The 25,176-nt window shown below is 44.2% G+C and overlaps 1 protein-coding gene across 14 annotated transcripts in view; it reads left to right on the top strand.

Moving 5' to 3' along the window:
• Window positions 1–25,176, top strand: part of KAT6B (lysine acetyltransferase 6B) — a 490,670-nt gene that overhangs the window by 425,620 nt on the left and 39,874 nt on the right. For all 14 annotated transcript variants that reach the window (XM_033941371.1, XM_033941375.1, XM_033941383.1 and 11 more), the window contains one exon: window positions 19,625–19,784. In XM_033941371.1, coding sequence (XP_033797262.1) covers window positions 19,625–19,784 — 160 coding nt within the window. The remainder of the gene's footprint in view (window positions 1–19,624; window positions 19,785–25,176) is intronic.

Genomic DNA, 25,176 nt, shown 5'->3' with positions numbered 1-25,176 from the left:
CCAGCTTGCTGAAGATTTGTGGAGCTCAGAGTTCCAGGCCCTCAGCATTTATTTGTTTCCTTGACTTGGTCAGGAGCTTGAGTGTAGGATGTTAGATATCAAAAGCATCCTTAGGGGGGGCTCGCGGTGCAGCTTCGCCTCTCCCTCCTGTTGGCATTCGTCGAGGCTCAAGGTGGGGGTGGAGTTTCAGTCCAACTAGCATCACCAAGATCTTGGCATAGCAGCTGACCAGTGACTTGGGGCAGAGAATCCCATCAGTTCCAGTTATTCTTTCAAGAAGCTTAAGCAGACTTCAGCATCATTTCCCCAGCACATGATCTGTGTACAGACTGTGAAGGCCTTTGGGAAAATTGTGGGGGGAGGGGACAACAAGAAGATGGATCAGTTCTTCAGTCATAGATACGAGCCTGAAAGCGCTAGATGTCCTGGTTCAAACATGGTCAGAGACCGGGCTACTATACATGTTTCCCCCTTGGCCCATGATAGGCCGGGTGATCCACAGGATAGGTCATTACATGTGAACAGTAGTTCTTGTAGCACCAGATTGGCCCAGGTGCCCGTGGTATGCAGATCTTGTACGACTACAAAAGGAGTGAAATCGCAGACTCCAAGTGCATCCAGACTTACTCTCGCAAGGGCCGTTGGCATAGAAGATCCAGGATGCTTTAGTCTTATGGCATGGTTATTTTGCACACAGCGCTAGTCCAAAAAGGTAGCTCAGAAGTAATCATTGCTACTCTATTTAGAGCCAAAAAGCTGACAATTTCAGCATATGCTAAGGCATGGGAGATATTTCAGCACTGGTTTAGCAAAGAGAGCTGGGCAATGCCCCCATCTCATCCATATTGATATTCCTGCAAGAGGGCCTTGACAAGGGAATGAAAGTGGTGGCCCTTATAATTCAGGTAGCAGGACTGTCTTGTTTCCGGGGCTGAGAGAAGAGAGCTTCACTAGCGGCTCACCTGGACATAATCAGGTTCCTGAAGGGTGTACTTAGACTCTAATTTGAGAACTTTTTCCATCCTGAAACCTTAATATAGTCTTACAGGGACTCGGTAGAGCCCCGTATGAGCCCTTAAACAGTCTTCTTGGTGGCAATTACTTCTGACAGAAAAGTCTCAGAAGTGCAGGCCCTGTCATGTGAAGAACCGTTTCTCCAGATCACAGAAGTGGAAGTGTCCTTGTGAACTGTTCTCTCCTTTCTGACAGGTAGTTTCAGTATTTCATGTCAACCAAGAATTTACTGTCAGCATTTCACCCCACAGGGTCCAAGAAAAAGTACAAGGCCTTAAAAGTTTTGGATGTCAGAAGAATACTATTGCATTATCTGGAGGTGACCAATGAGTTTCATCTCTCAGATCATCTTTTCTTGTTAACTAATCAGACGAGACAAGGCAGACCCACATCCTAAGCTACTATCTCTAGATGAATTCGTAGAGCTATCTCCTCTCCAAACATTGGGTGCAGCAAATAGCCGCCTATCTCATTGAAGGCACATCCAACAAGTGGAGTGGCCACCTCTTAGGCAGAAGCAAGGGCAGTTCTCCCTCAGGAGATTAGTAGATCAGCGACCTGGTCTTCCCTTCATATTTTCACCAAGTTCTACAGGGTGGACATAGCAGCACAGGAAGATGCCACTTTTGGGTTCTCAGTACTACATGCAGGTTCATCTCTCCCACCCTAGTCCTTTAGGACTGCTTAGGTACATCCCTATGGTTCAGCATACCATCCCTATTGCACTGGAAAAATAAATTAGGTTCTTGATAATATCGGGATGAGAACTGGCAGCAGGGCTTGGCAGGGAGCATGAAAAGCTCGGTCCTGTTGGGTATGCCGCTGGCTGTGAGATTGGAGGCAGACATCCAGGGAGGGAGAGGCTCAGCATGGGGCAGGAGCTCGGAAAGATCGCTCCTGCCCCATACACTGCTGGACCACCAGGGATTAAAAACGGTGAAAAAAGGTGCGCCGAGGGTTTTAAAAAATTGTTAGTCGACCGGGATGGGAGATGGGAGGGATCCCTGTAGTCCCGGCCTACCATTTCATACGGCAGGCCAGTTGAAGCCTGCAATAAGTCCAGGAGGGGGTTGGGTGATCATTGGGTGATGACCCGAATATAGGATGAGACCCCCCCCATTTTGGGCCATTTTTTTGCCCAAACTTCTCATCCTATATTTGAGTATATAAGATAATATTTTTTATGTGGACTATTATTAGGAAAGGAATGGTTCACAGAAGCGTGCTATGGGCCCATTTTATTTGTAGGCCCACATATATGAAGTATTTTCTCATAACAGTAATTGTATTTATGGGGAAAATACTTAATGCTGGGAAACTGTCAGTCTTTTACTTTAAGTTGGTAGAGATTTGGAATGGACTACCTGTTCTATTAGAATGATAGGCCAATTACAATTGTTTCGGAAAAACTTAAAACTTGCTTTTTTTTTTTTTTTTTTAACAATATTTTAAAAGTTTACCTGCATAATCCACTAATCGATAACAATGCAAGATCAATGTTTATGATAGTTTTTAATTTAAACTCTACGATTCTTATTTCTCATCATTTTATGCATATTCTGGTCTCCTGACTATTTAAGTTCATAGACAACGGCACGAAAGACAAAAGCGCACACCGACAATTGAGCGCAGCGCACGCCGCTGCACCACTCTAAATTACAGTTTTTAGGTGCTCCGACGGGCGGTTTTGTTGGGGAACTCCCCCAGTTTACTTAATAGATATCGCGCCGACGTTATGGGGGGTTGTAACCCTCCACATTTTACTGTAAACTGAACTTTTTCCCTAAAAACAGGGAAAAAGTGAAGTTTTCAGTAAAATGTGGGGGTTATAACCTCCCACACCCCCCACAACGCCCCCACAACGTGGCACGATGTCTATTAAGTAAAGTGGGGGGGTTCCCCCCCACGCCCCCCGTCAGAACACTAAAAACAGTAATTTAGAGCGGCGCAGCAGCACGCGCTGCACTCAATTGTCTGGGCGCGCCTTTGTCCCGGCGCGCTTTTGACCTGACACCAACTATTTATAAACCGAGTCAAGCGCCAATGAGAGATGACCCGGTATATAAACCGAAGACTAGATTAGATTCATGCATTTGGCCCTATAGTGTTACTAGATGTATGTGTGCTGAACACAAACACAGACGAGACAGTTTGTTCAATAGAGCTGACAATCTATCTAAGACAAACAGGACAAATAGGGGATTAGAGGGTTCACTTGAGTAGAGAGTCAGAAGAACAAGAAGAATGAGTAAAATGAGCAATTCTAAAGGTAACAACCCTTTACATTCAGAAAGTAAATGAAGCAATAAATAGTGTATGGTTTTTTTTAAGAAGAGATGACTAAAAAATTAAAGGCAGAACTTGTAAAATTTAAGAAACATAAGCGAATCCAGAAGTTAGAGAAAAGTCAAGGGAGGCAAGATAATGTAATTAGGAGAGCAATGTTATAAATCAATGTCAAATATCTAATCTTAGAATACTTAGATAAAATATGTTTGGTGAAAGGCTGAAATTAAACTGTGATATTTTAAGACTATGACGTGGAGAAGTGCAAATAGAGAAGAGGAAGACCCAAAACTTATTTTATAGACAAAAATGAAATGGAATGGTAGGGTTAGGGGTGGATAGGACCAGGGGCTAGATTAAGCAGCACAATGACATTTTTCTACTTTGCTCCAGGCTTAAAAGAAACCTGAAAGTAAACAAGACCATCAGAGCAGATCTGTTCTTGAAATTTTTGAAAGTTTGACTAGGAATATAATTAGCAAAAGAATGTTTATAAAGAAAGTACTTAATTTTGAAAATTGCTTAACATATGCCCATGTATATTTCACCTGCTGTTTGTGCAAATGGAGAAATACTGCTACTAACTGTTTTGAACTGTAAGGCTTAAGTGGTATATAAATAAAAAATGGTTATGTTATATTTATTATTTCTATAGTGCTACCAGATGCACATAGCACTGTACATTAAACAGGGACAAAACCTATGTATATGCATTTGAAAATAATTCTCTAGTTATTTCCCTTTTTACATTTGCCTCCTTGAGAAAAGTGAAAAGATAGAGAGCTATCAAATTATTAGACTATGTACTGTAGGACCTAGGATGTAAGATATAAGGACCTAAAATGTATATCCTTGAGAGTGAGTGACGAGAAATAGGGATATAATTGCAAAATTCAAATATCTCAAAGTGCATATAGTGTCCAAGAAGCAAGCAATTCTGAGTGGAAATGAAGCTATAAAACAGGGAATTATAAGTATAATCTGATGTAACAGATTTCACAGGAAGCAAGTCATTTTAGAAGAATCTACACATATAAATAGCAATTTCAGAAAGCTGCTGTTTGTATGCTGTAAAAATGCCTAGTACACAGAGAGTTGAAAGTGGAATATCTTGAGTAGTGAGAAACACCTGTATAATTAATAATTTTCTGTTTACTTTTGCTCCTCCTTTGAAGCAAGTTCTTATTTCTGCCAGGACTTAACACAAGAGATTAAGGGCTAGATTCACTAAGCTCACCGATCTTGTCCCAACCAGTTTGCAAGCATTCCCCGACCCGATTCACTAACCTTCTGGCCGATCCATCTCCCACCCAATCCAATCCACCCATGCAAATGAGGGGAAATGGCATGCAAAGTAGGAAGCCTTCGACTCACTAAACAGAAGGACTTGCCGATCCAAAAAGAAGCGACTGCTGAGGACCAGTCACTTACTGTCCTGCCAACTCTCCTGCTGTCTGCCACCCTGTCCCTGCAGCATTACATCAAATGGAACCTGCCCTACATATAATGCATGTTAGCACACACTAGTACATCTCTAGCCCTCAGATCCTGTCCGCTGTTTCTACATTATTACTGATCTCTTTCCTCTCCTTTAGCTTGCTAATATTTGTATTTTTTTAACTCTCCAGTTTAAGCACAAGAAGGCAAGCTCTGCTGCCCTGAAATTTGTCGCTGCAGTGCAAGCCCATGGTTTTAACCTGCGTTTTTTAACCCATGGGTTTAATGTGGGGCTGCACAAGGCGTGTTCTGTTCCGTGTTGTTTAGTCTGGCTGCAGTGTTCTGTTCCATTCTGGCTGCACAAAAAATTGCTAGCCCGAAATGATTCCTGAAGTCCACTCATGGGTGCCAGCAAGTGCAGCCACCCCTCCCCTTTGACCTCAAGCTTGTGCGGAGAGCAAGCGCATGTGTGGATCACATCTACAGGCAAAGAGGATGGTCTGCGCATGCGTCTGGATCACTTAATTTGCAAGGGGACTCTTAGTGAATCAGTCGCCCGGCAAGACTTAGCCATGGATCACTCAGATCAGTGAGTTTAGTGTGTGGCGCAGTGGTTGGATCTACAGCCTCAGCACCCTGGGGTTGTGGGTTCAAACCCTGCGCTGCTCCTTGTGACTCTGGGCAAGTCACTTAATCCTCCATAGCCCCAGGTACGTTAGATAGATTGTGAGCCCACCGGGACAGATAGGGAAAATGCTTGAGTACCTGATTGTAAAAACCGCTTAGATAACCTTGATAGGCGGTATATAAAAATCCTAATAAACTTGAATCTAGGCCTTAGGCCTTAGTACATTAATGCCCTCAATCCCCCAGGTTTTATTTTTTGCCTTTTCAGAGGGAAAAAGTTTGTATCTTCATCGCATGATTGTCACCACTCTCGGATATATACGCTGGCTTTTGTAAAGCTGTGGTAGAGGTTTCTACCGTGGCCCAGCGAGGTAAATGCTCTGATGCTCATATAATAACTGTGAGCGTCTGAGAATTTACTTCGCCGGCCCGTGGTAGAAACCTCTACTACAGCTGTGTAAAAGGAGCCATAGTTGTTTTTTGAACTGGCGCACAGTGCATATAATTGGTGTTCTTGTACAATCCCTCTGGAGGCTGAACTAGAGGGTTCTTGTATGTGTGATAGCTTAAGCTGCAGGGCAACTAAAAGATGATCTCTCCCCTTTGGGCTACCTGCCCGGAGATTCCTGTCTTGCTCGGTTTGTTCCTGCAGCTTCGCTATATGGTTGAAATCATTTAATTCTGCTCGTGATTTGTTTTCAATTCCTAGTCTCTCTTGATTTTTTTCCGTGGGTTTCCCCATGTGCTGCAGATCAACTCTGTGCGAGTGATCTTTTGGCAGGAGATCTCAGACAATTTAAATTTTGTCTGCTTCTAGAGGGTGCTCTGTAAGCCTGAAACTGCAGTAAGCCCTCCAGACAGCCTGCAAATTGGATTGGGTCTCCAGGATCGGGAGCCATGTCTCCCCTGGTTCGTCCGCAAAGGGGTAGAGCTGCAGTTTCAAGGAGGTATGCCGAAATCGGAACCATGCCACGTGTCTTCCCCGATTTCCCTGAGGGGTCCTGGTGGTCATGATCTGAGGTGACAGGGAAGGTGAGGCGCCCAGAAGGCCTTTAAAATCCAGTTTAATCAGCTGCTGAGGTACTGATATCCCTATGCTTGCACTGTGTATTGCTGGCTGCCATTGAAATGCATTGCAGCATATATTTCTGTGTCTGTGTCTGTGAATCACAGAGTTTGCTGATTTTGGGGGTGCTCAAATCAGGGTTTTGGGGGGTTCCCCCGCATGCCCTGGTCCCCTCCCCAATCTGTAAAATCCTAAAATCGCCGTTTTTAGCATTTTCCTGTGTTTTTAACAGGTAGTTTTTTGGTAAAATCAGCACCCGCAGCGGCCATCTTGGATTTTCTTTAAATTTTTTAAAACTATATTTCTGGACTTAGAAACTTTGTTTTTGCTCCAAACTTCACAGATGGCCACTTCAGGACAGGATGGCATGGGTTCGTGCCTTAAATGCAGCAGATGGCTTGCGGATTTGCAGCCATATATTACGTGCACCATGGCCTGCGAGGGGTGTGAACCGTATGTGGATGCCACACTATAATCCTCCAGGGTGGCTCTGCTTTCCTACGATTCCACCGGAAATGCGATTCCAGCATCCGGGATGCCAAATTTAGGCAAGGAAAGCACTTTCATGAAATGCAAGTGCAGTTCCGGGGAAAAGTCTCATAAGTCTTCAAAACATTCCAAATCTAAGTCCCGCAGATCGGCCCTAGCTACCGGGGACTATTTTCCACCAGACTTTATGGTTATGATGTCTCAGACTTTCATGAAAAAGCGGGCTATGCCTGTGTCTCCCCCTCAGACTCCAGTGCAGCAGTCTGTGCAGCCTTTGGATTCCAGCATGTCAGTCTGCTCCCTTGCTGGTCTGCCTGAAAGACAGCGGCAAATTCCTGCTATTGCCTTAGCGCTTGCGTCAACGACGGGTTCCACTGACGTGGCTAGCCTGACGGATCTCGGGGATTCCCAGAACATTGTTTCCCACTATCTGGGGGAGGATCAGACGATGGGCAGGCTCCAGTCGCCTTCCTGATCTAATCTCTGAATCCCTGCGGACATTGAAACTTGATTCAGATTCAGTGGTTTAGGCGGAGTGTTCCGTCATGAGTTCTAAGCTCCCACTTTCCACTTCATTTCCGGATCACGTGGATTTGGTGGAAATGCTCTTGGAGGTTTGGGAGGCCCCGGAGGGTTCCCTGAAGTGCACTAAAGCCATGGCTAAATTGTATCCCATGGCTTCAGAATTTTCCAAGCGCCTATTCCCGCCGAGGTTGGATTCGGCGGTGGCTCAGGTCACTCAGTGTACCTCCTTGCCCTCGGATGGAGGAGTTGTCCTGAAGACTGGATTTTGTCATGAAGCGTCTTTTTGATTCCGCTGTGACGGGGGTGCGAGCTGCAGTGGCCACTTCCTTTGTGGCCTGGGCATGTCACACTAAACTTCATCAGGATCCTGAGAAGGTTGTCCTTCGGGATCTTGATTTCCTGGTTTCTAGAATGAATTATTTGGCAGACGCACTCTATGATATTTTGAAAGTTTTTGCTAAGTTGGGAGCTTATTCAGTTTCTGCTAGGATTTGCCAGTGGTCGGGTGATTCTTCATCCAAGGCTACTCTGAGAGCCTTTCAGTATGCCGGACCCCCTGTGGCGGGACAGCTTTTTGGAGCATCCTACAGACCTCGCTTTGGAGGTGCAGTGCGTCAACAGCCTTCCAGTTCTCGACCTTCTGACCCTTCCAAGAGAAAATTTTGATGCCAGGTCTCTGGCGAGGCCCCCCCCAAATCGGGGGGGGGGGGGAGGAACACGCAGATTTCAGCCTTCCTTCCAGAAGGCTAAAGATAACCTCAAACCAGTGGGTCCTAGAGGTGCTCAGGGAAGGTCTTCGACTGCAGTTCTTCTGGCCTCCGGCAGACTTAGAAACATAGAACATGATGGCAGAAAAGGGCCATGTTCCATCTAGTCTGCCTACACTAATGGCCCACCCCCTAATTACCTCCATGAAGAGATCCCACATGCCAATCCCATCTTTTCTTAAAATCTGGCACTCTGCTTGCCTCAATTACCTGTTGTGGAAGATTATTCCAGCGATCAACCATCGCTGGAATATTTTCTGGTGTCGCCATGAAATTTCCCACCCCTGATTTTCAACGGATGCCCTCTTGTTGCCTTGGGTCCTTTAAGGAAAAAGAGATCCTCTTCCACCTCGATACGGCCCGTGCATATTTGAACGTCTCGATCATGTCTCCCCTCTCTGCATTCCTAGAGTGAGTACAGCTGCAACTTACCCAGTCGTTCCTCATACGGTAGACTTCTTCATGTTAGCTCCCAAGGGCAATCCAGAAGGGCCCGCAAAGTGCAATTCTATAGTGCGCCGGATACTAGATCTGGCGGCCATAAAGCCTGTCCCATGGGACATCTTGTGCTCCGGAAGAAACTCTATTTACTTCATCGTGCCAAAGAAGGACTCCATCGATTCTGGACCTAAAAGCAGTGAATGCAGTGTGTTTTGTCATAACTATGGTGGCACCTGGGGAGTTTTTGGCTTCCTTGGATCTCACGGAAGTGTATCTCCACATCCCGATTTTCCCATATCATTGGAGGTTTCTGAGGTTTCATGTTCTCGAGAGGCATTTCCAGTTTGCGGTGCTCCCTTTTGGTTTGGCATCAGTGCCCGGAGCCTTTACCAAGATCATGGTGGTCGTGGCCACCCAATTTTGATCTCTGGGTGTGCTAGTACATCAATGCCTCGACGACTGGTTGATCAGAGCTCCCTCATGGGCGCAGGGCCGCTTGGCAGTTCACCAAGTGGTGTCTTTGCTGGAACATCTCAGATGGGTGATCAATCTGAAGAAGAGTCACCTCGAGCCAACCCAGGACTTGCAGTACCTGGGAATCCGGTTCAACATGGGTCTGAACCGAGTGTTTCTTCCAGAATCCAGAAAACTGAAACTCAGGAGTACGATTCGGGACATGTTAGCGGTCCCAGCACCGACAGCCTGGCAATACCTGCAGGTGTTGGGTCTCATGGTGGTGGCCATTGATGTGATTCCGTGGGCAAGAGCTCACCTCCGTCTTCTTCAGTTTCTGATGCGGTGGAATCCCCAGAGAGATGCACTGGGGATGCAGCTGCCTTGGTTGGTAGCGACACACAGCAGTATGATGTGGTGGTTGAACCCAGTTACTCTGACCAAAGGGCTCCCTCTACGGGTCTTGGATTGGGTGACCCTGACTAAGGACGCGAGTCTTTCCGGTTGGGGAGCAGTTTGAATGTCTGTCACGGGCCAGGGCCGCTGGACGATGAGGAAGAGCAGATGGTTGATAGATCGACTGGAGCTACGAGTGATCTGGATGGCTCTGCTAAGATTCCAAGGAGTCAAGGGGGCCCGAGGAGTCCCATGCTGGGCTCGGATGCTCTCTGCTTGGGTGGAGCGTCATCTCTTGGCTTTATCCGTGACTTAAGTGGCCGGTGTAGACAATGTTCAGGCAGACTTTCTCAGTCGTCAGACTCTGGACCAGGGAGAATGGTCCCTGTCGAGGCTGGCGTTCGAGGTGATAGTGCGCCACTGGGGTCGTCCCACCTTCAATCTGATGGCGTCATAAATGAACAGAAAGGCAAACAGATTCTTCAGCTGCAGACGAGAAGTTGGCAGTGAAGGACTCATTACTCTGGTTCAACCTTGGCCCACAAGGGACCTTCTTTACGTTTTTCCCCCGTGGCCCATGATAGAACACGTTCTGCGTCGGTGTCCTCTCACATGAGTCCGGTGATTCTTGTGGCTTTGGACTGGCACAGAAGACCTTGGTACGTAGACCTTGTGAAGTTGAGCTCAGGGGGAGGTCTGCGTCTTCCTTGCTATCAGGGGTTGCTCACACAGGGCCCGATTGCACTTCAAGATCCGGACCGCTTTGGTCTTATGACCTGGCACTTAAGCGGGCAGCCTTGATGGCCAGGGGTTATTCCTCTGCGGTTATCACCACGCTCCTGCAGAGCAAGCGGAAATTGACGGTATCGGCCTACGTGAAAGCCTGGAGGTGTTTTCAGGCTTGGTGTGCAGGGATTCAGGTAGACCCATTGGTACTGTTGGGGATTCAGGTGGATCCATTTGTACCGTCGGTGACTCATGTTCTGGACTTCCTGCAGGGTGGCCTCAGGAAGTGTCTGGCGGTCTCTTCTCTCCGTGTTCAGATTGTGGGACTCTCCTGTTTAGGTCCCTTTTAATTCAAGGGTTCTCTAGCTTCTTACTTGGATGTTGTCCAGTTCTTGAGGGGAGGCAGGGAAGCTGAGGCTTCCCTTGCACCTGCCTTGCCAGTCCTGGAACCTGAATTTGGTCCTACGCTCCCTGACTCGTCCGCCCTATGAACCCCTGGATGGGATCTGTCTGAAAGATCTTACTATTAAGACCGTCTTCCTGGTGGCAGTCACATCGGCATAGCGAGTGTCTGAGCTTCAGGCTTTGTCATGCAGAGATCCTTTTCTTCGCATCGCAGAGTCTGCAGTGATTTTGAGGACTGTGCCTTCTTTTCTTCCAAAAGTGGTTTCCACTTTCCACGTCAACCAGGAAGTTCATTTGCCAGCCTTTATTCCTTCAGGTTTCAAGTCTCAGGACCGTGTTTCGCGGTCTCTGAATGTGCGGCATCTACTTTTGAGATACCTGGAGGCCACTAACGACTTCCGTCTGTTGGACCATATGTTCATCTTGGTGGGCCCCGCGCTTCAGGGTTGGCCTGCTTCCAAGGCTACCATTTTGCGTTGGATACGTGTGGCCATTTCCGCGGCCTATGTGGCGGTGAGGTGGGGTGAAAGCTCACTCTACCAGAGGAATGGTTTCCTCGTGGGCTGAATCTCATGCAGTCTTTGAGGAGATTTATCGGGTGGCCACGTGGGCTTCCTTTCATATCTTTTCCAGATGTTACCGGCTTGATGTGGCGGTTAAGGGTGATATGGCCTTTGGCACTTCTGTTCTTGTGGAGGGCTCATCGGGCCCTCCCTGAAATTTGGGACTGCTTTGATACGTCCCTCTAATTCAGCCTTCAGAGGGATTGTACAAGAATGAAAGATTAAGTTTCTTACCTCTGCTAATCTTCCTTCTTGTAAATCTCCTCTGAAGGCTGAACTCCCGCCCATCTGTTTTGTCCGATTCGCAGGTCGCCTCTTCAGTAACTGGTAAACTGGATTTCTATCTTTGACCAGTCAAACTAAGAATTACATGTGTATTCCCCTTTGTAAGGTTTAAGGGTTGGTGGGGTTCCCGGGGGGGGGAGGGGGTGCCCCTTCTGATCTTCAGGCTGTGTCTACGTTTCAGGAATTCCTGGGTTTTGCAGTTTATAATGTTTACATTATGTGTTTGATTCTAGTTGGCCTTTTTGGCCGCAGTTTTTAGTATAATACTTTCTTGAGCAGAATTGACTGGTAGTGGAAGTTCCTGCACCCTCTCTTTCTTTTCTTCTGTTTCCTTTTGTCATAGATCTACATGACTTTTCTACTAACTGAGCAAAACAGGAAGTTCCTGGGCAGGTAGACCAAAGGGGAGGGATCATCTTTTAGTTGCCCTGCAGTTGAAGCTATCAGACATACAAGAACCCTCTAGTTCAGCCTCCAGAGGAGATTTACAAGAAGGAAGATTAGCAGAGGTAAAAAACCTAATCTTTCAGTACTTCTGTGTGGAGAGTCCAGTGTTCCCGCTAAGCTGCGCTGGGGTGCGCTGACGCACAAAATATTACCTCGCAGCGCACAAGTTTCTCGTCACAGCGCACACAGTGTAGAGCACAGTTCTTCAACCGCCGGTCCGCAAACAAAATCTTGCCGGTCCGCGAAGGATTCGGTCCCCGCCGCAACGAAAGGCCGGCGTCAGCTGACTTGCAACTTCCTGTTGCAGTCGCTGTGCCGGGACTCCTGCCTTCGCCGGGACTCCTGCCTTCCACCGCGTTTGCCTCCTGCCTTGTCTCCGCACCTCCAGACCAGCAGCGGCAGCTGTGTATGCTTTTAACTTCGGCACAGAGCTGCCCCTAATCAATAGTTTAGCGCGGTTTCATAAGGCAGCCTCGGGGCCTTTGCTAGGCCGGCCCACATCGCATCATCGAAGCGGGCCGGCTATCAAAGGCCCCGAGGCTGCCTCATGAAACCGCGCTAAACTATTGATTAGGGGCAGCTCTGTGCCGAAGTTAAAAGCATACAGAGCTGCCGCTGCTGGTCTGAACTCTTGGGCCGCTGAAGGAGGGCAAAAAGCAGCTGTCCTGGAGGTTTCCCTTCCTCTCGCCTTTACAGGTTCCTTTTTTCCACCTTTTTTTTTTTCCTTCAAACGGCAACGGGCCCCAGCATCGACATCAATCAAGTAAGTTCCACTGTCAATCAAGCGGTTCTGCTCGGCCAAAGCTTCCCCTGTGACATGAGCCATCCTCAGGGGAAAGAAAGTGACCCACAAAGGTGAGGGGAAGGGGGGCAGATGATGGAAGTTGGGGGGGGGGAGAGAGAGAGAGAAGGGGCAGATGATGGAATGGAGGAGATGAGAGAGAGAGAGAAGGGGACAGATGATGGAAGTGAGAAGAAGGGAGAGAGAGCAGAAGGCAGATGGATGTCAGTTGAGAAGGGAGAGCAGATGCTGAATGGAAGTGGGGAAAGAACACATACTGGATGGAAGGAGGAGATAAATAAAGGGGGAAGAAAATAGTAAGATAATGGAGGGGTGAGGGAAAGGGGTGACAAGCTGTGTGTAGACACAGTGAAAAGAGGGAAACGGGACTAAATAGTAAGAAAGAATTTAATTTAGATGGAGGCAGAAAATAGAGAAGGAAGACCAGAGAAGAAAAGGGAAGAGAGAGCAGAGAATGATCAGATCTGAGTGGAGGAAATGAGAAGAGAGATATGCTAAAAACCACAGGGGGGAGGGAAGGATAGAGATGCCAGACCATGAGGGGAACAGAAGGAAGATGATGGATGCTAGACCAAATTGGGGGGTGGGGAGGGGGGGCAGGAGGAGAGATGGCAGGGAAAGACAGACAGTGAATGGAAGGGGCAGATGCTGGACTGAAGAGACAGAGAAGGTTATCATGCTGCTGTACCGGGCCATGGTACGCCCTCACCTGGAGTACTGCGTCCAGCACTGGTACTTTAAGAAGGACACGGTACTACTCGAAAGGATCCAGAGAAGAGCAACTAAAATGGTTAAGGGGCTGGAGGAGTTGCCGTACAGCGAAAGATTAGAGAAACTGGGCCTCTTCTCCCTTGAGCAGAGGAGATTGAGAGGGGACATGATAGAAACATTCAAGGTACTGAAGGGAATAGACTTAGTAGCTAAGGCAGGGAGAACGAGAGGGCACTCTCTAAAGTTGAAAGGGGATAGATTCCATACAAACGTAAGGAAGTTCTGTGGTAGAAAGCAACATATTTATTTGGCTCATAACTTGCTGGCGCCCGATATTTTTAGCTCACAGTGAAAAAAGTTTGCTCACAACACCCGCCCGCTTAGAGGGAACACTGGCTCACTGGAGACCACAAAAGGATGCCTTTGTTTTTTTTCTACTTATAGTGTTTGGAAATACCTTCTCTCGCTGTATATGCCTACAAATACACTTGTATTTGACAGCATTCTTATCCTGGAGCTGCTGTGCAAAATAGAGCTTCAAAGAAGATGAATGCTTTGCGGTTAAAGCAGGAAAATATTGGGATTCAGGAAAGCATGAGACAAGCATATTTGATCATTTAGTTGTGGGAAAGCAAAGGTAAAACTGGAAAATCAAGCAAGATCTACAGAAAATATGAAGAGAAAATGGGCAGGCTATGTGGTTCTTACATTTTTATTTGTTTGTTTGATTTTGCTACCATATGTTATGCTTCTATGATGAAGATTTTGAAGGAATGGTTCAGTGAGGCATTGACCATGTAATGCCTAATGTGTTGGCAGTGGTCTAAATATGGGCCAGTGTATCAAAACAATGACAAGTTAAAAACTGATTTGCAACATAATTTTATTTTAGTTGGATTTATCATAAACCCTTTCATTTGTCAGAGTGTAGAAGACAAAACACAATAAAACAGCTTTATAATACATTAAAACATTTTTTTTAAATGAAATGAAAACAGTTTAAAACACAATTAAGGGGAGGTTACTTGATGCTGTGAATGGGGAAGGATGTCCAGCACCATCACCCCTAATCTACTACAATTTACACTATAATTATCTCCAGGAGTTGCTTATTATGTCTCCTTCTATGGACAGGTACTTGACCCCTTCAAATTTAATAATGTCTAGCAAGGGAACGAAGAAAGATCAGGGCAAGGTGGCTGACAATAAAATGGAGGAGGGTCCTAGTGGCGCTATCACGTAATTCACAGAAGCGGCACTCTGACTTAATGGCGGTGATGGTAAAAGACCTGGAGCCTAGATTTGAGCAACTTTGAGAGCATATGTCTTGACTGGAACAACTGTTAACAGATACAACTCAGAGAACGACGGACTTGGAAGCGAGAGTCTCCGCGATTGAAGCCAGTGCAGACTTATAATATTTGCCAGTGCAGTGGAGTGGAGCCAGTGCAGACTTACAATATTTGCAAGCACTCATTCGTTCCTACACAGATAAACTTGATAATTTGGAGCATATCTTGGGCATCCCAGAGTCTCTGGCAGAAAATACTATTTTGGTGGAATTAGAATGCTAGCTGTGGGAGACCTTCACATTTCCTGCAGACATGGGGCCTGCATGTTTGGAACGCACCCACTGCTTGGGAAAGCGCTAGATGGGTGACCTAATATCTTGCCTGGTGGTTGTTAAATTTTACAACTATCTCCACAAATCATAGATTTAATATAAAATGAAGTATGGAGTGGTGACATATGATGGCCAACAAGTTTGCATATTCAATGATTACTCTGCGGCTCTGTTGGTCCAGAGGCTTCCTTTTCACTCTGTTTGCACGACTAGTGGAGAAGAAACTTAGATTTATGTTTTTGTATCCAGCAATCTTAAAGATTTACACTAATGGTCAGTGGAATACTGATTCTCATGCCAAGGCTCAAGATTTTCTGAATTCCTTACTGGTGGAGAGAGAGGCCCCAACTTGAACACTTACAGTTCCTAGTTTTTTGGAAGCATAACTTTCTATCTTCTACAACACGAGTATGTGGCTGATTTCAGTTACACTGTGCTTTTTCTAAGAATAGCCTATTCATGACTTGATTTGGATGGGTGTTTTTCTTTCTTGCCCTCTGATTGTTTTTCTTAAATTGGTCTGGAAGTTTCTGTTGGGTTCTCGAAGCACTGGAGTGTGACTACACCCATAATTTACCGCTTGTGTTAGATTAGGTGCACTGGGACGTTGTGGTATTTGAGATGGGGTAAATTGGATTTTGTGAGTTTGCAGAAAAAATGTTTGCGGAGGGGGGTGGGGGTTGAATGTTGGGTGGGATATTTTTCACTAATCTTGTTTGGGCTTGTTTCTTTTTTGGGGGGGATTCCTTTTTGGTATGTGTGCAGTATGGGTGAGGTGAGAATCTAGGTTTTGCTTATGAAGACTATGGATTTTGTTCTTACACTGTTCTATACCTTTCAAGTTTGGGCTGAGGCTTGGATAGAGAGGATGTATGTTAGATGTGGTCTATTTAGATTTTAGCAAAGCCTTTGACAGTGTTCCACACAGACGTCTAATAAGTAAACTGAGTGCCCTTGAGATGGGTCCCAAAGTGATGGGCTGGGTCAGGAACTGGTTGAGTGGAAGGCGACAGAGGGTAGTGATCAATGGAGATCGCTCTGAGAAAAGGGATGTTACCAGTGGTGTGCCTCAAGGTTCTGTTCTTGGGCGTGTTCTTTTTAACATTTTTATAAAAGATATTGCTGAAGGGTTGTCGGGTAAGATTTGCCTTTTTGCAGATGATACCAAAATCTGCAATAGAGTGGACACGCTGGATGGTGTGAATAATATGAAGAAAAACCTGGCGTAGCTTGAAGAATGGTCTGAAATTTGGCAGCTAAAATTTAATGCAAGGTAATGCATTTGGGCTTTAAAAACCAGAGGGAACTGTACAGTGTAGGGGGTAAAGAACTTGTGTGCATGACGGAAAAGCGGGACTGGGTATGATTGTGTGTGATGGTCTTAAGGTAGCCAAGCAGATTGAAAAGGTGATTGCGAAAGCTAGAAGGATGCTAGGTTGCATAGGGGAGAGGTATGGCCAGTAGGAAAAGGGAGGTATTGATGCCTTTGTATAAGACTCTGGTGAGACCTCATTTAGAATATTGAGTACAATTCTGGAGGCCGCACCTTCAAAAAGATTTAGAAAGGATGGAGTCGGTCCAGAGGAAGACTACTAAAATGGTGTGTGGTATTCGTGATAAGGCGTATGGGGACAGACTTAAAGATCTCAATCTGTATACTTTGGAGGAAAGGCGGGAGAGGGGAGATATAATAGAGACGTTTAGATACCTATGTAATGTAAATGTGCATGAGTTGAGTATCTTTCATTTGAAAGGAAACAGCAATGAGAGGGCAAAGGATGAAGTTAAGAGGCAATAGGCTCTGGAGTAATCTGACGAAATACATTTTTACGGAAAGGGTGGTAGATGCGTGGAACAGTCTCCCGGAAGAGGTGGTGGAAGCAGAGACTGTGTCTGAATTCAAGAGGGCCTGGAATAGGGACATGGGATCTCTCAGAGAGAAAGAAAGAGATAATGGTTGCTGTGGACTAGATGGGCCATTTGGCTTTTATTTGCTGTCATGTTTCTGTTTCTTTTTATTTATTCATTTATTTAATTCTTCCGCTTTCCACATGAATCAGTAAGTGCAGCTTACTGCTTTTGCTTCCTCTGGCTTGTGGGAGCAGAACCAGGTGTTGCTGTCCTATGTATGACTTTTGCCACTCTGACCAACTTTTTGTTCCTGCCCGCAAGGGTAAGCCGACTTCCAAGGCCACCATTTCCAGATGGATCCATATGGTCATTTCCGCAGCTTATGTTGCAGCCAGGAAGAAGCCCTCCACCCCTTGCAGTGAGGGCTCATTCTACCAGAGGTATCTCATCCTCTTGGACAGAATCATCAGCGATCTCTCTAGAGATTTGCAGAGCTGCTACCTGGTCCTCTTTGCATATGTTTGCCAAGTTTTACAGGATTATTGTGGCAGCCAAGCAGGATTCTACTTTTGGTGCCTCTATTTTGGCAGCAGGCTCATCAGTCCCACCCTGATTCTCTGGGATTTCTATATTATATTCCACCAGTCCTGGAATAAAATGAGATTGTACAAGAATGAAAGATTAGGTTCTTACCTTTGCTAATTTTCTTTCTTGTACATCCACACTTTATTCTGGGAACCCACCCTATGCTTTACTGATTCGCCAATTGTCTGTCTTTCCAAGTACTGGTAAGCTGAATTTCTGGGTTTTTACCAGCCTTTATAGGAGTGCCATCGGAATGGGTTTAGTACGTCATTTTGGGGATCCCTAGGTAAGGCGCCTCCTTCTGACAGTGCAGGCTGTCTCCTTATAGCACTGTTTCTTGTCATTCCAGTTTCTAGTATTTATTAACCTGGTTCAATTATGTCTAATTGTTGCTGTTTTGCATTTCTTGACATGAGCGAATTAGACTTATTTGTCCTGGAATATCCCTAACTGGTTCTTGAGGGGACAGTGCTGAGGTGAGAAGGGAGGAGCTTAAGTCTCTGGAAAAGAGAGGCTTCCTGCATGTCCTGAAAAGCCGGCTATTACGGCCTCCACTGATAGACCACTTGACTCTCTTTATGCTGGTTCAGATAATATAAATTTAATAAGTAAACAGCAATAGCTTACAAGAACAAATACAGCATACAGAGTAATAGAGCATACACCAGGCTGGCCAGACTGATGGAGAACTTCGGATCAATTCTGAAACCTTGGTTCAAGGAGCTTTCTTTTATATGATTCTGACAGCTCTGGCCCACGTTAGTGCATGTTAAATTTCACATTTTCATTGGTTAATCATATTCATTATCTCACTTATTAATCTATTGATTGGTTAACATTTCTGAGTGATACTGTGTGTCACGTCCTTTTTATCTACATCTATTCTATTTCCCAGTAAATGTCCTGTTAATATACCAAGTTCCTCTTTTGAACACCTGGGCCTAACAGCTTTCAATCCTGTGGTTAACTTCTCTTAAGTTTTAACCTCCTTCTTCTTGCGAACAGCATCTTAATGAAACTTTCCATCAGCATCCTTATTCTTGCAAAACTTCCGATAGTTGCTGGCCCTGCTAACTTGGGGGGGGGGGCAGGATCCCTTTTTCACTAGAATTGTTTTTCTTTCCAGTTGTGCCTTCTGTTTGACCTTGCTCTTTTCATAAAAGCAGAAGTGTGCCTTGCAAAGCTGACAGCTTATAGTCAGTGTGTGTTTTCAGCCATTTTGCTCTTCCTGCAACCATTTTAGGTTTTAGCTGTATTGGCCTGTTTCTGCTATATTGAGGAATTCTCAGGGGTCTTCACCTGGGCTTTTCCTACACAGGACTTCTCTTCCCTTCCTCAGTCCTGGTGTGTAGAGGGAAATAACCCACTAGTCCTGGAATAAAGCTTGGATTTACAAGAGAGAAGATTAGCAAAGATAAGAATTTAATCTTTTGTTCTAATAGTTCAGATAACTAAGAACTACTGCCTATATAACTATTCTAAAATGTGAGAAAAGATATAAACATAACTGAACAATATACAGGGCAAACCATGCCGTTCTTATTCTGTAGAAACCAGAGCTTCCAGAGTTAAGTTAGTCCAGAACACCCAAGCTCTTATCTTTTACATTAAGACAACCTTCCGAGCCAGCAAGAAATCTTCAAATCAACTGGTTTAAGTGACCTATTTCACCTGTAGTATTTCAGTGAACATAGGTTTACCTAATAAAACTCTCTAGCTATGTATATATTTTTTCCTGACATTCTCATTTTTGTCATAACAAAAAAGCAGAGAAGAGATATTGGTCCCATTTGTGGTTTGATTCTCAAATCAGGTCGTCTGTATCATTGATTGGTTGGAACTGAGTAAACTGAAAAGGCAGTGTGGAAGACAAAGTACAATACAATAAAAGTACATTTTAGTACATTGTTCAGCTAGAGCTAGGGAAGCTGTAAAGGCAGTGTATATAGTAAACAGATTGTTCCTACCATTAGATCTTTTACAGTTTGTAAACCTGCAAAATGACTGCAGGCAGCAAAGTATTAATTTAATTTAACTTTTCATTATTTATCTTTTCTATAGTGATGAGAAAAAATAGGTAGTAATTGAGTTTTAATTTATTTGGACCTTTTCATTCTTTTATAGATTTGTACTAATTAGGCGAGAAAAGCTGATCTTAAGCCACATGAATAAGTTGAAAGCATGCCCACGAATCAACGAAGTTGACTCTGAAGGTCTGAGATGGGCTCCGGTGGTGGTGTCTAATGTAGCAGTCTCTGAAGAGGAGCGAGAGGCTGAAAAAGAGGTAATTTTAAACTGATCACTCATTATAAAATATCTTTTTGGATTTTAATAATATGGTAAAAAAATACCTCCAGCAAAGGTAGTAAAGACTTAATTATAGAGATCAAGATCTTCAAAATATATAATGATAATTATCCTTAGACAAGCAGGCAGCATGTTCTCATATGTGGGTAACGTCATCCACAGAGCACGGTATGGACAGTGGTAAAGTGTATCGTCATGTTAAGCTTTTAGCAAAGCTTTGAGACTGCCCACACCGTGCATGCACGAATGCCTTCCTGCCCGACGCCAGCTCGCAAGGTCATCGGTTTTTCATTTTCCACGGAGTGAAGAAAACACATCTGAACTTCGTTCCCTCGAGTTTGCCTTCCCACTTCAATTTCTTCATTTTTACTTTTCTTTTACTTCCTTGTCCATTGTTTTTTCTTTTCACCTTGTTTTCTTTACAGCAAAATAAGTTTCAGTATGACCGGGCCTTTTGGCAGTTTTAAAACCCTGGTCCCTGCTGACAGCATCAATGGCTTTTCCAGCCTTCTTCTTACTCCACCTCGGTATTGTCCTTTCCTGCTGATTCTGAGTCAGGGCTAACAAAAAAAATAGAAAATAAACACAAGGGGAAAAACAAAATAAACTATCCAGTGTTTTTCTTATTCTCAATATATATATATATTATTTTAGGAAACCTTAGTCCTGGAGTCATATTTCCAGCATCTTGGAATTTTCTGTAGTACCCGATTCTTGTTGGTACCAGTGGACATCGACTAGCATCATTGGCATTTCTAGCATTGAGTCTCTTGATGTATGCTTTTAATTGACACCATCATTCTTCAGTGCAGGCTGTCATTTCTGAAGTGCATAGCCTATTAATTTAACCATGCATCAACACCTGCTACACCTTCTATACCAGCTATCAGCATGCAGTACATCCTCTTCATACATCAGCATCATGGACATCTCAGCATCAAGTCTCTCACTGCATAACTTTCATCGATGCCATCATTTCTCGATGAGTTGTCCATACTGAAGCATGCTGCCTTGTCAGGCATTGATGCTTTTTGACACCCTGCTGCTGGTACTATCTTGATAGCATATGGTACCGGTGCATCTCTTCACGTTCTTCAATGTTGGAGGACTATGTAATGCATTGGATTAGCCTTGTCAGCATTGAAGATACTGGCTGATGAACTATCGGTACCAATGTACTCTTCAGGGGTCAACTGCAGGCATTGTTCAATATCACTGACATTTTCGCCGATACTCACATCGAATCCCTCGGCAGTGGCATAGTAAAGGGGGTGTGGGGGGCAGTCCTCCCTGGGCAGGGTCTTCCTAAGGCTGTGGCACCCCTCCTCTCTGCTTCCCCCTTGCCACATGTGCACGCCCCTTGCCTTCCCTGTTGCTGCCTGCGTCGGCATTGACATGCTCTCTGACGTCACTTCCAGGACCCGTGCCTAGAAAGTGATGTTAAAGGGTGAGCCAACACTGACATGGGCATGTTGTTCATGCTGGAGAAGTTGAAAAGGTACGGGGAAAGGGAAGGTGGTGTACACATGGCAGGGGGCGGAGCTACACCATCCCGGGCGCCGCTCACCCTTACTATGCCACTGTCCCTGGATACTGGCCCAAGCTGATCATAACCCATAAAGGCCCAAAGGTACCAACCCCAGTTTTTCGTCGAAGCATCGATGAGCATTGAGATTGCATAGCAACTGAGCACCATCACAGTACTGATTCTCCTGCCCCTTGTCATCATGGGTCCTATACTACCATCATCGAAAGACTCCTCCTCGATATTTCAATCCAGAATCTCCTGAGGTACCACATATTGATTCTCACCTGAATTTACACACTACTGACACTGAGTGGGAGCCTACATTAACTGCTCCAGAATAATATGGATTCCTTCAAATCCTTCTCTTCCTCTTTTTACCTAACAGGCAGATGATGAAAAACCTCTTAACTGTCAAGTTGGTCTGATACTGAGCCCAGTAAAAAACACCTTGATGCCTTGGACTATGATGAGCCTCCTACAGAATTTCTTAAGCAAATGTAACTTCACTGCAAATGTAACTTTACTGTAAAAATAACTTCACTGTAAATGTAGCATCGCTGAAAATGTAACTTCGCTGTAAATGTACAGTCTCCATCTGTTAACCGCATAGAACTTCCATGGTAATGCAGTATAGAAGAATAAAGTTGTTATTATTATTATTAAGTTGCCTCTGTACTCTCCTTTAGGATGTGCTTTTTAAGACCTGGGAGACCCCTCTCTCTGTTACTATTGCTCCAAGGAAGATTGACACTATCTTGAAGAGTTTCCTGTTCTTTGCTGTGCATACTCGCATTAACAGCACTACTGAGAACTACCAGAGGGATCCACCATGGGTGTAGAGCCTATAAGGTGGACTCCCCTTCCTTGTCAAATATGACACTAAGATAAACAGGGGTGTTTCTGTATGGGACAGCCTATTCAGCATGGAACAACTCTTCTGTTCTCACTAAACACTCTTCCATTAAAATTGTAGAACCAGTTTGGATGGATCATCTATCCCACCCATCACAACAACTATTCAACATATACATGAGTACCCTTGGCAGGTTAAACCTCGGACCCCATGTGCACACCTACTCTTATGCAGATGACATCATCCTCCTTTGCGTAGCAAGAGATACTTTCTCAGATATGATTCAATATATCTGCACACTAATAAAGCACCTGAGCGCATGATCCCACCAATGCTTCCTCAAACTAAATAGACAGAAGACAAAGGTCCTATGGTTTGGTAATCAAAAACACTTCACCACACCAAGAATTTGCCCTTGCCTCGAGAGATAAGATATCCATAAGCAGATCGTCTAAAGTCCAATCCAATCCTTAGTCTTATATACTGGGTCATTCCCAAAAGGGACTCAAACCGGTTAACAAAAATTAGCTCAAAAGAACATAGGAAAACAAGAATTGGACAGGAAGTTCATCTGTTGCAATCCCTTATTTGTCAGCTAAAAAATTTCTTAAACAGATACGTCTTCAAAGTTTTTCTAAAACATGTCAAAGAGGAAAGGAGTCTAATTTCTGAAGGGAGTGTGAAAGCCTACCTAAAGTTTGAATACCTCTAAAAGGAGGGAATACTAATTTAAATTTATGTATACCTCTATTAGAAAGAGGTTGTTGAGAATTAAAAGAAAGGGGAAATAATGGGGAAAAAAATCCCATATAAACTTTTAAATACAACATTAGCACACTTGAACTGAATCCTCCAATATACCGGGAGCCAATGCAATGCACTCAGTAATTTTAGTAACATGATCGTATCTACTCTTACCGAAAATCAATTTGGCAGCTGTATTCTGGATAAACTGTAATCTCTTTAAGTTACACTTACTTAAACTGATGTAAAGAGAATTTGCATAGTCCAAATAAGCTAATTTAATAGCCTGGACCAATAAGTCAAAGTGATGCTGATGAAAAAAGCAACGAACCCTCCTTAACATCCATAAACTAAATAAGCATTTTTTTTAGATACAGTGTTAATTTGATTGGTCAAAGAGTAGAATCCAAAACAAACCCAAGGATTCTGGATGAGTATTCAATCTTCAAGGTATCACCAGAATTTAATCATACAGAAGAGGGTAAATTATGTGTAGTAGGGCCAAACCATAGAAGTTTAATTTTGGTGGCATTTAATTTCATACGTACAGAGGAAGCCCAACCTTGAAGTCTTGAAATACAAGAATTGATATCTAAAATATGCTGGTATAAAATATGTATTTTTTTGAACCAGAGCAGCTTCGAACTTTTTTGGATGCTAAAAAATTAATGCAATAGAGCTGTAAAAGAAAGGAAGGCCAGTTGGTACCACGTTAAGCTTTGTTTGTAACCAATTTTCCTATAGTAAGAGATCTCTCTATCTTTTTTACTTGTTCCTCCATGGCTGTTGTGTGGTCTAAGGAAGCGTTTTGGATATTGTATTAATGTTTATATGATTTAGAGTTTCTTATGTTTTTCTTGAACTTTTGATGACAAATCATATATACTCTTCAATAATTGTGCTCTGTATTACTGTGACAAGAGGATTCTTGTATTCAATTTGAAATGCAAATAAAACCAACCAAACCAAGAATTGATATCTGCTGTTAAATTCTACAGTGATGGGTCAACATCAAGTAAGATGAAAATATCATCAGCGTAAGTAAAAATCGATTCTGAGGTAGATAAGTCCTTGTAGTTATCCTTGACTCGGACCTAACCATGAGAGACCAGGTCAGCTCACTGGTCTAGAAGTTTTTCTTCCGTCTAAGACAGCTCAGAACCATTAGATCTGCCTTGAGCCTGACAAACTTCAGGACAGTGGCCCAAGTGGTCTTCCTCCCCTCCCTCTACTGCTGTATTGCTGAGACTACAATTGCTTCAAAATACAGCGGCAAGACTAATCTTATGCAAAACCAAATATGAGAAGGTAACATCTCTCCTTAAGGAATTACACTGGTTACCAGTCAGAAGCAGGATCCAATTCAAGTTAGCATGCATGGTACATAAGGCCATATATGGCGAAAACTCAGCTACATCCGCCATCCAAATCGCACAATCCTTCCACAACTCAAGGACAATCCAACGATGGAAACTACCACCCTCCTGCGCCCGCATTGTTAGAAGGAAGGCTCTCTTTGAGATCACCTTTGAGTTTCAGGGGCCCAGAATCTGGAACAACCTCCTGGACAGTCTTCAATAAACACCCACATACTTCCAATTCCAGAAAGCACCGAAAACTCACCTTTTTTCCCCAATGCATTGACCCATCCCCATGCAGTCCCTGCATGATATCTTCCATGCAATTTCTATATAATATCTGTCTGTAGCAATTCTAATATTGTGAAGCCACCATGATTCCTAGCTGACATTTGCGGGGATTCAAGAGTTTGTATTATAAGGACTTTGACAGAAGGATCCAATCTCGGTATAGACCCTACTAAGTTGGACCACCCCCCGCTATTTTCCACCTCTTTCAGGGATGCATTTAAATAGATTATATTTAGTTGAAATGGCCAACCTCCTTAACCCTTTCAGGACCATAAGGATCGTAGGCCAATTTTTGTGGTTTTGACGACATTTTTATGGCAAAAAGGGCTTGCAGATGCCAAAAAATTGATTTTTTTTGTGAAATATCATTATTTTTTTTTTTAAAAAATCACACTTCCGGCTTACGGACAGTGCGGCAAGTGAATCTTCTCGTCAATCTGGCAACGACGCTAATGAATGAACGTCGGAACCAGTTTGTTTACATAAAGGCAGTATCATATGGAATCCGTACATATCAAATTTAGAACTGTAGACTATCCCAATCAAAATTTATAGGATTTTAAAGTTACGGGACAAATATGTCCCTTGGTCCCGA

This window comes from Geotrypetes seraphini, chromosome 4 (genome assembly GCF_902459505.1).
Source record: "Geotrypetes seraphini chromosome 4, aGeoSer1.1, whole genome shotgun sequence".
In the NCBI taxonomy this organism is placed as follows: domain Eukaryota; kingdom Metazoa; phylum Chordata; class Amphibia; order Gymnophiona; family Dermophiidae; genus Geotrypetes; species Geotrypetes seraphini.
This window is presented reverse-complemented; position numbering and strand designations above follow the sequence as displayed.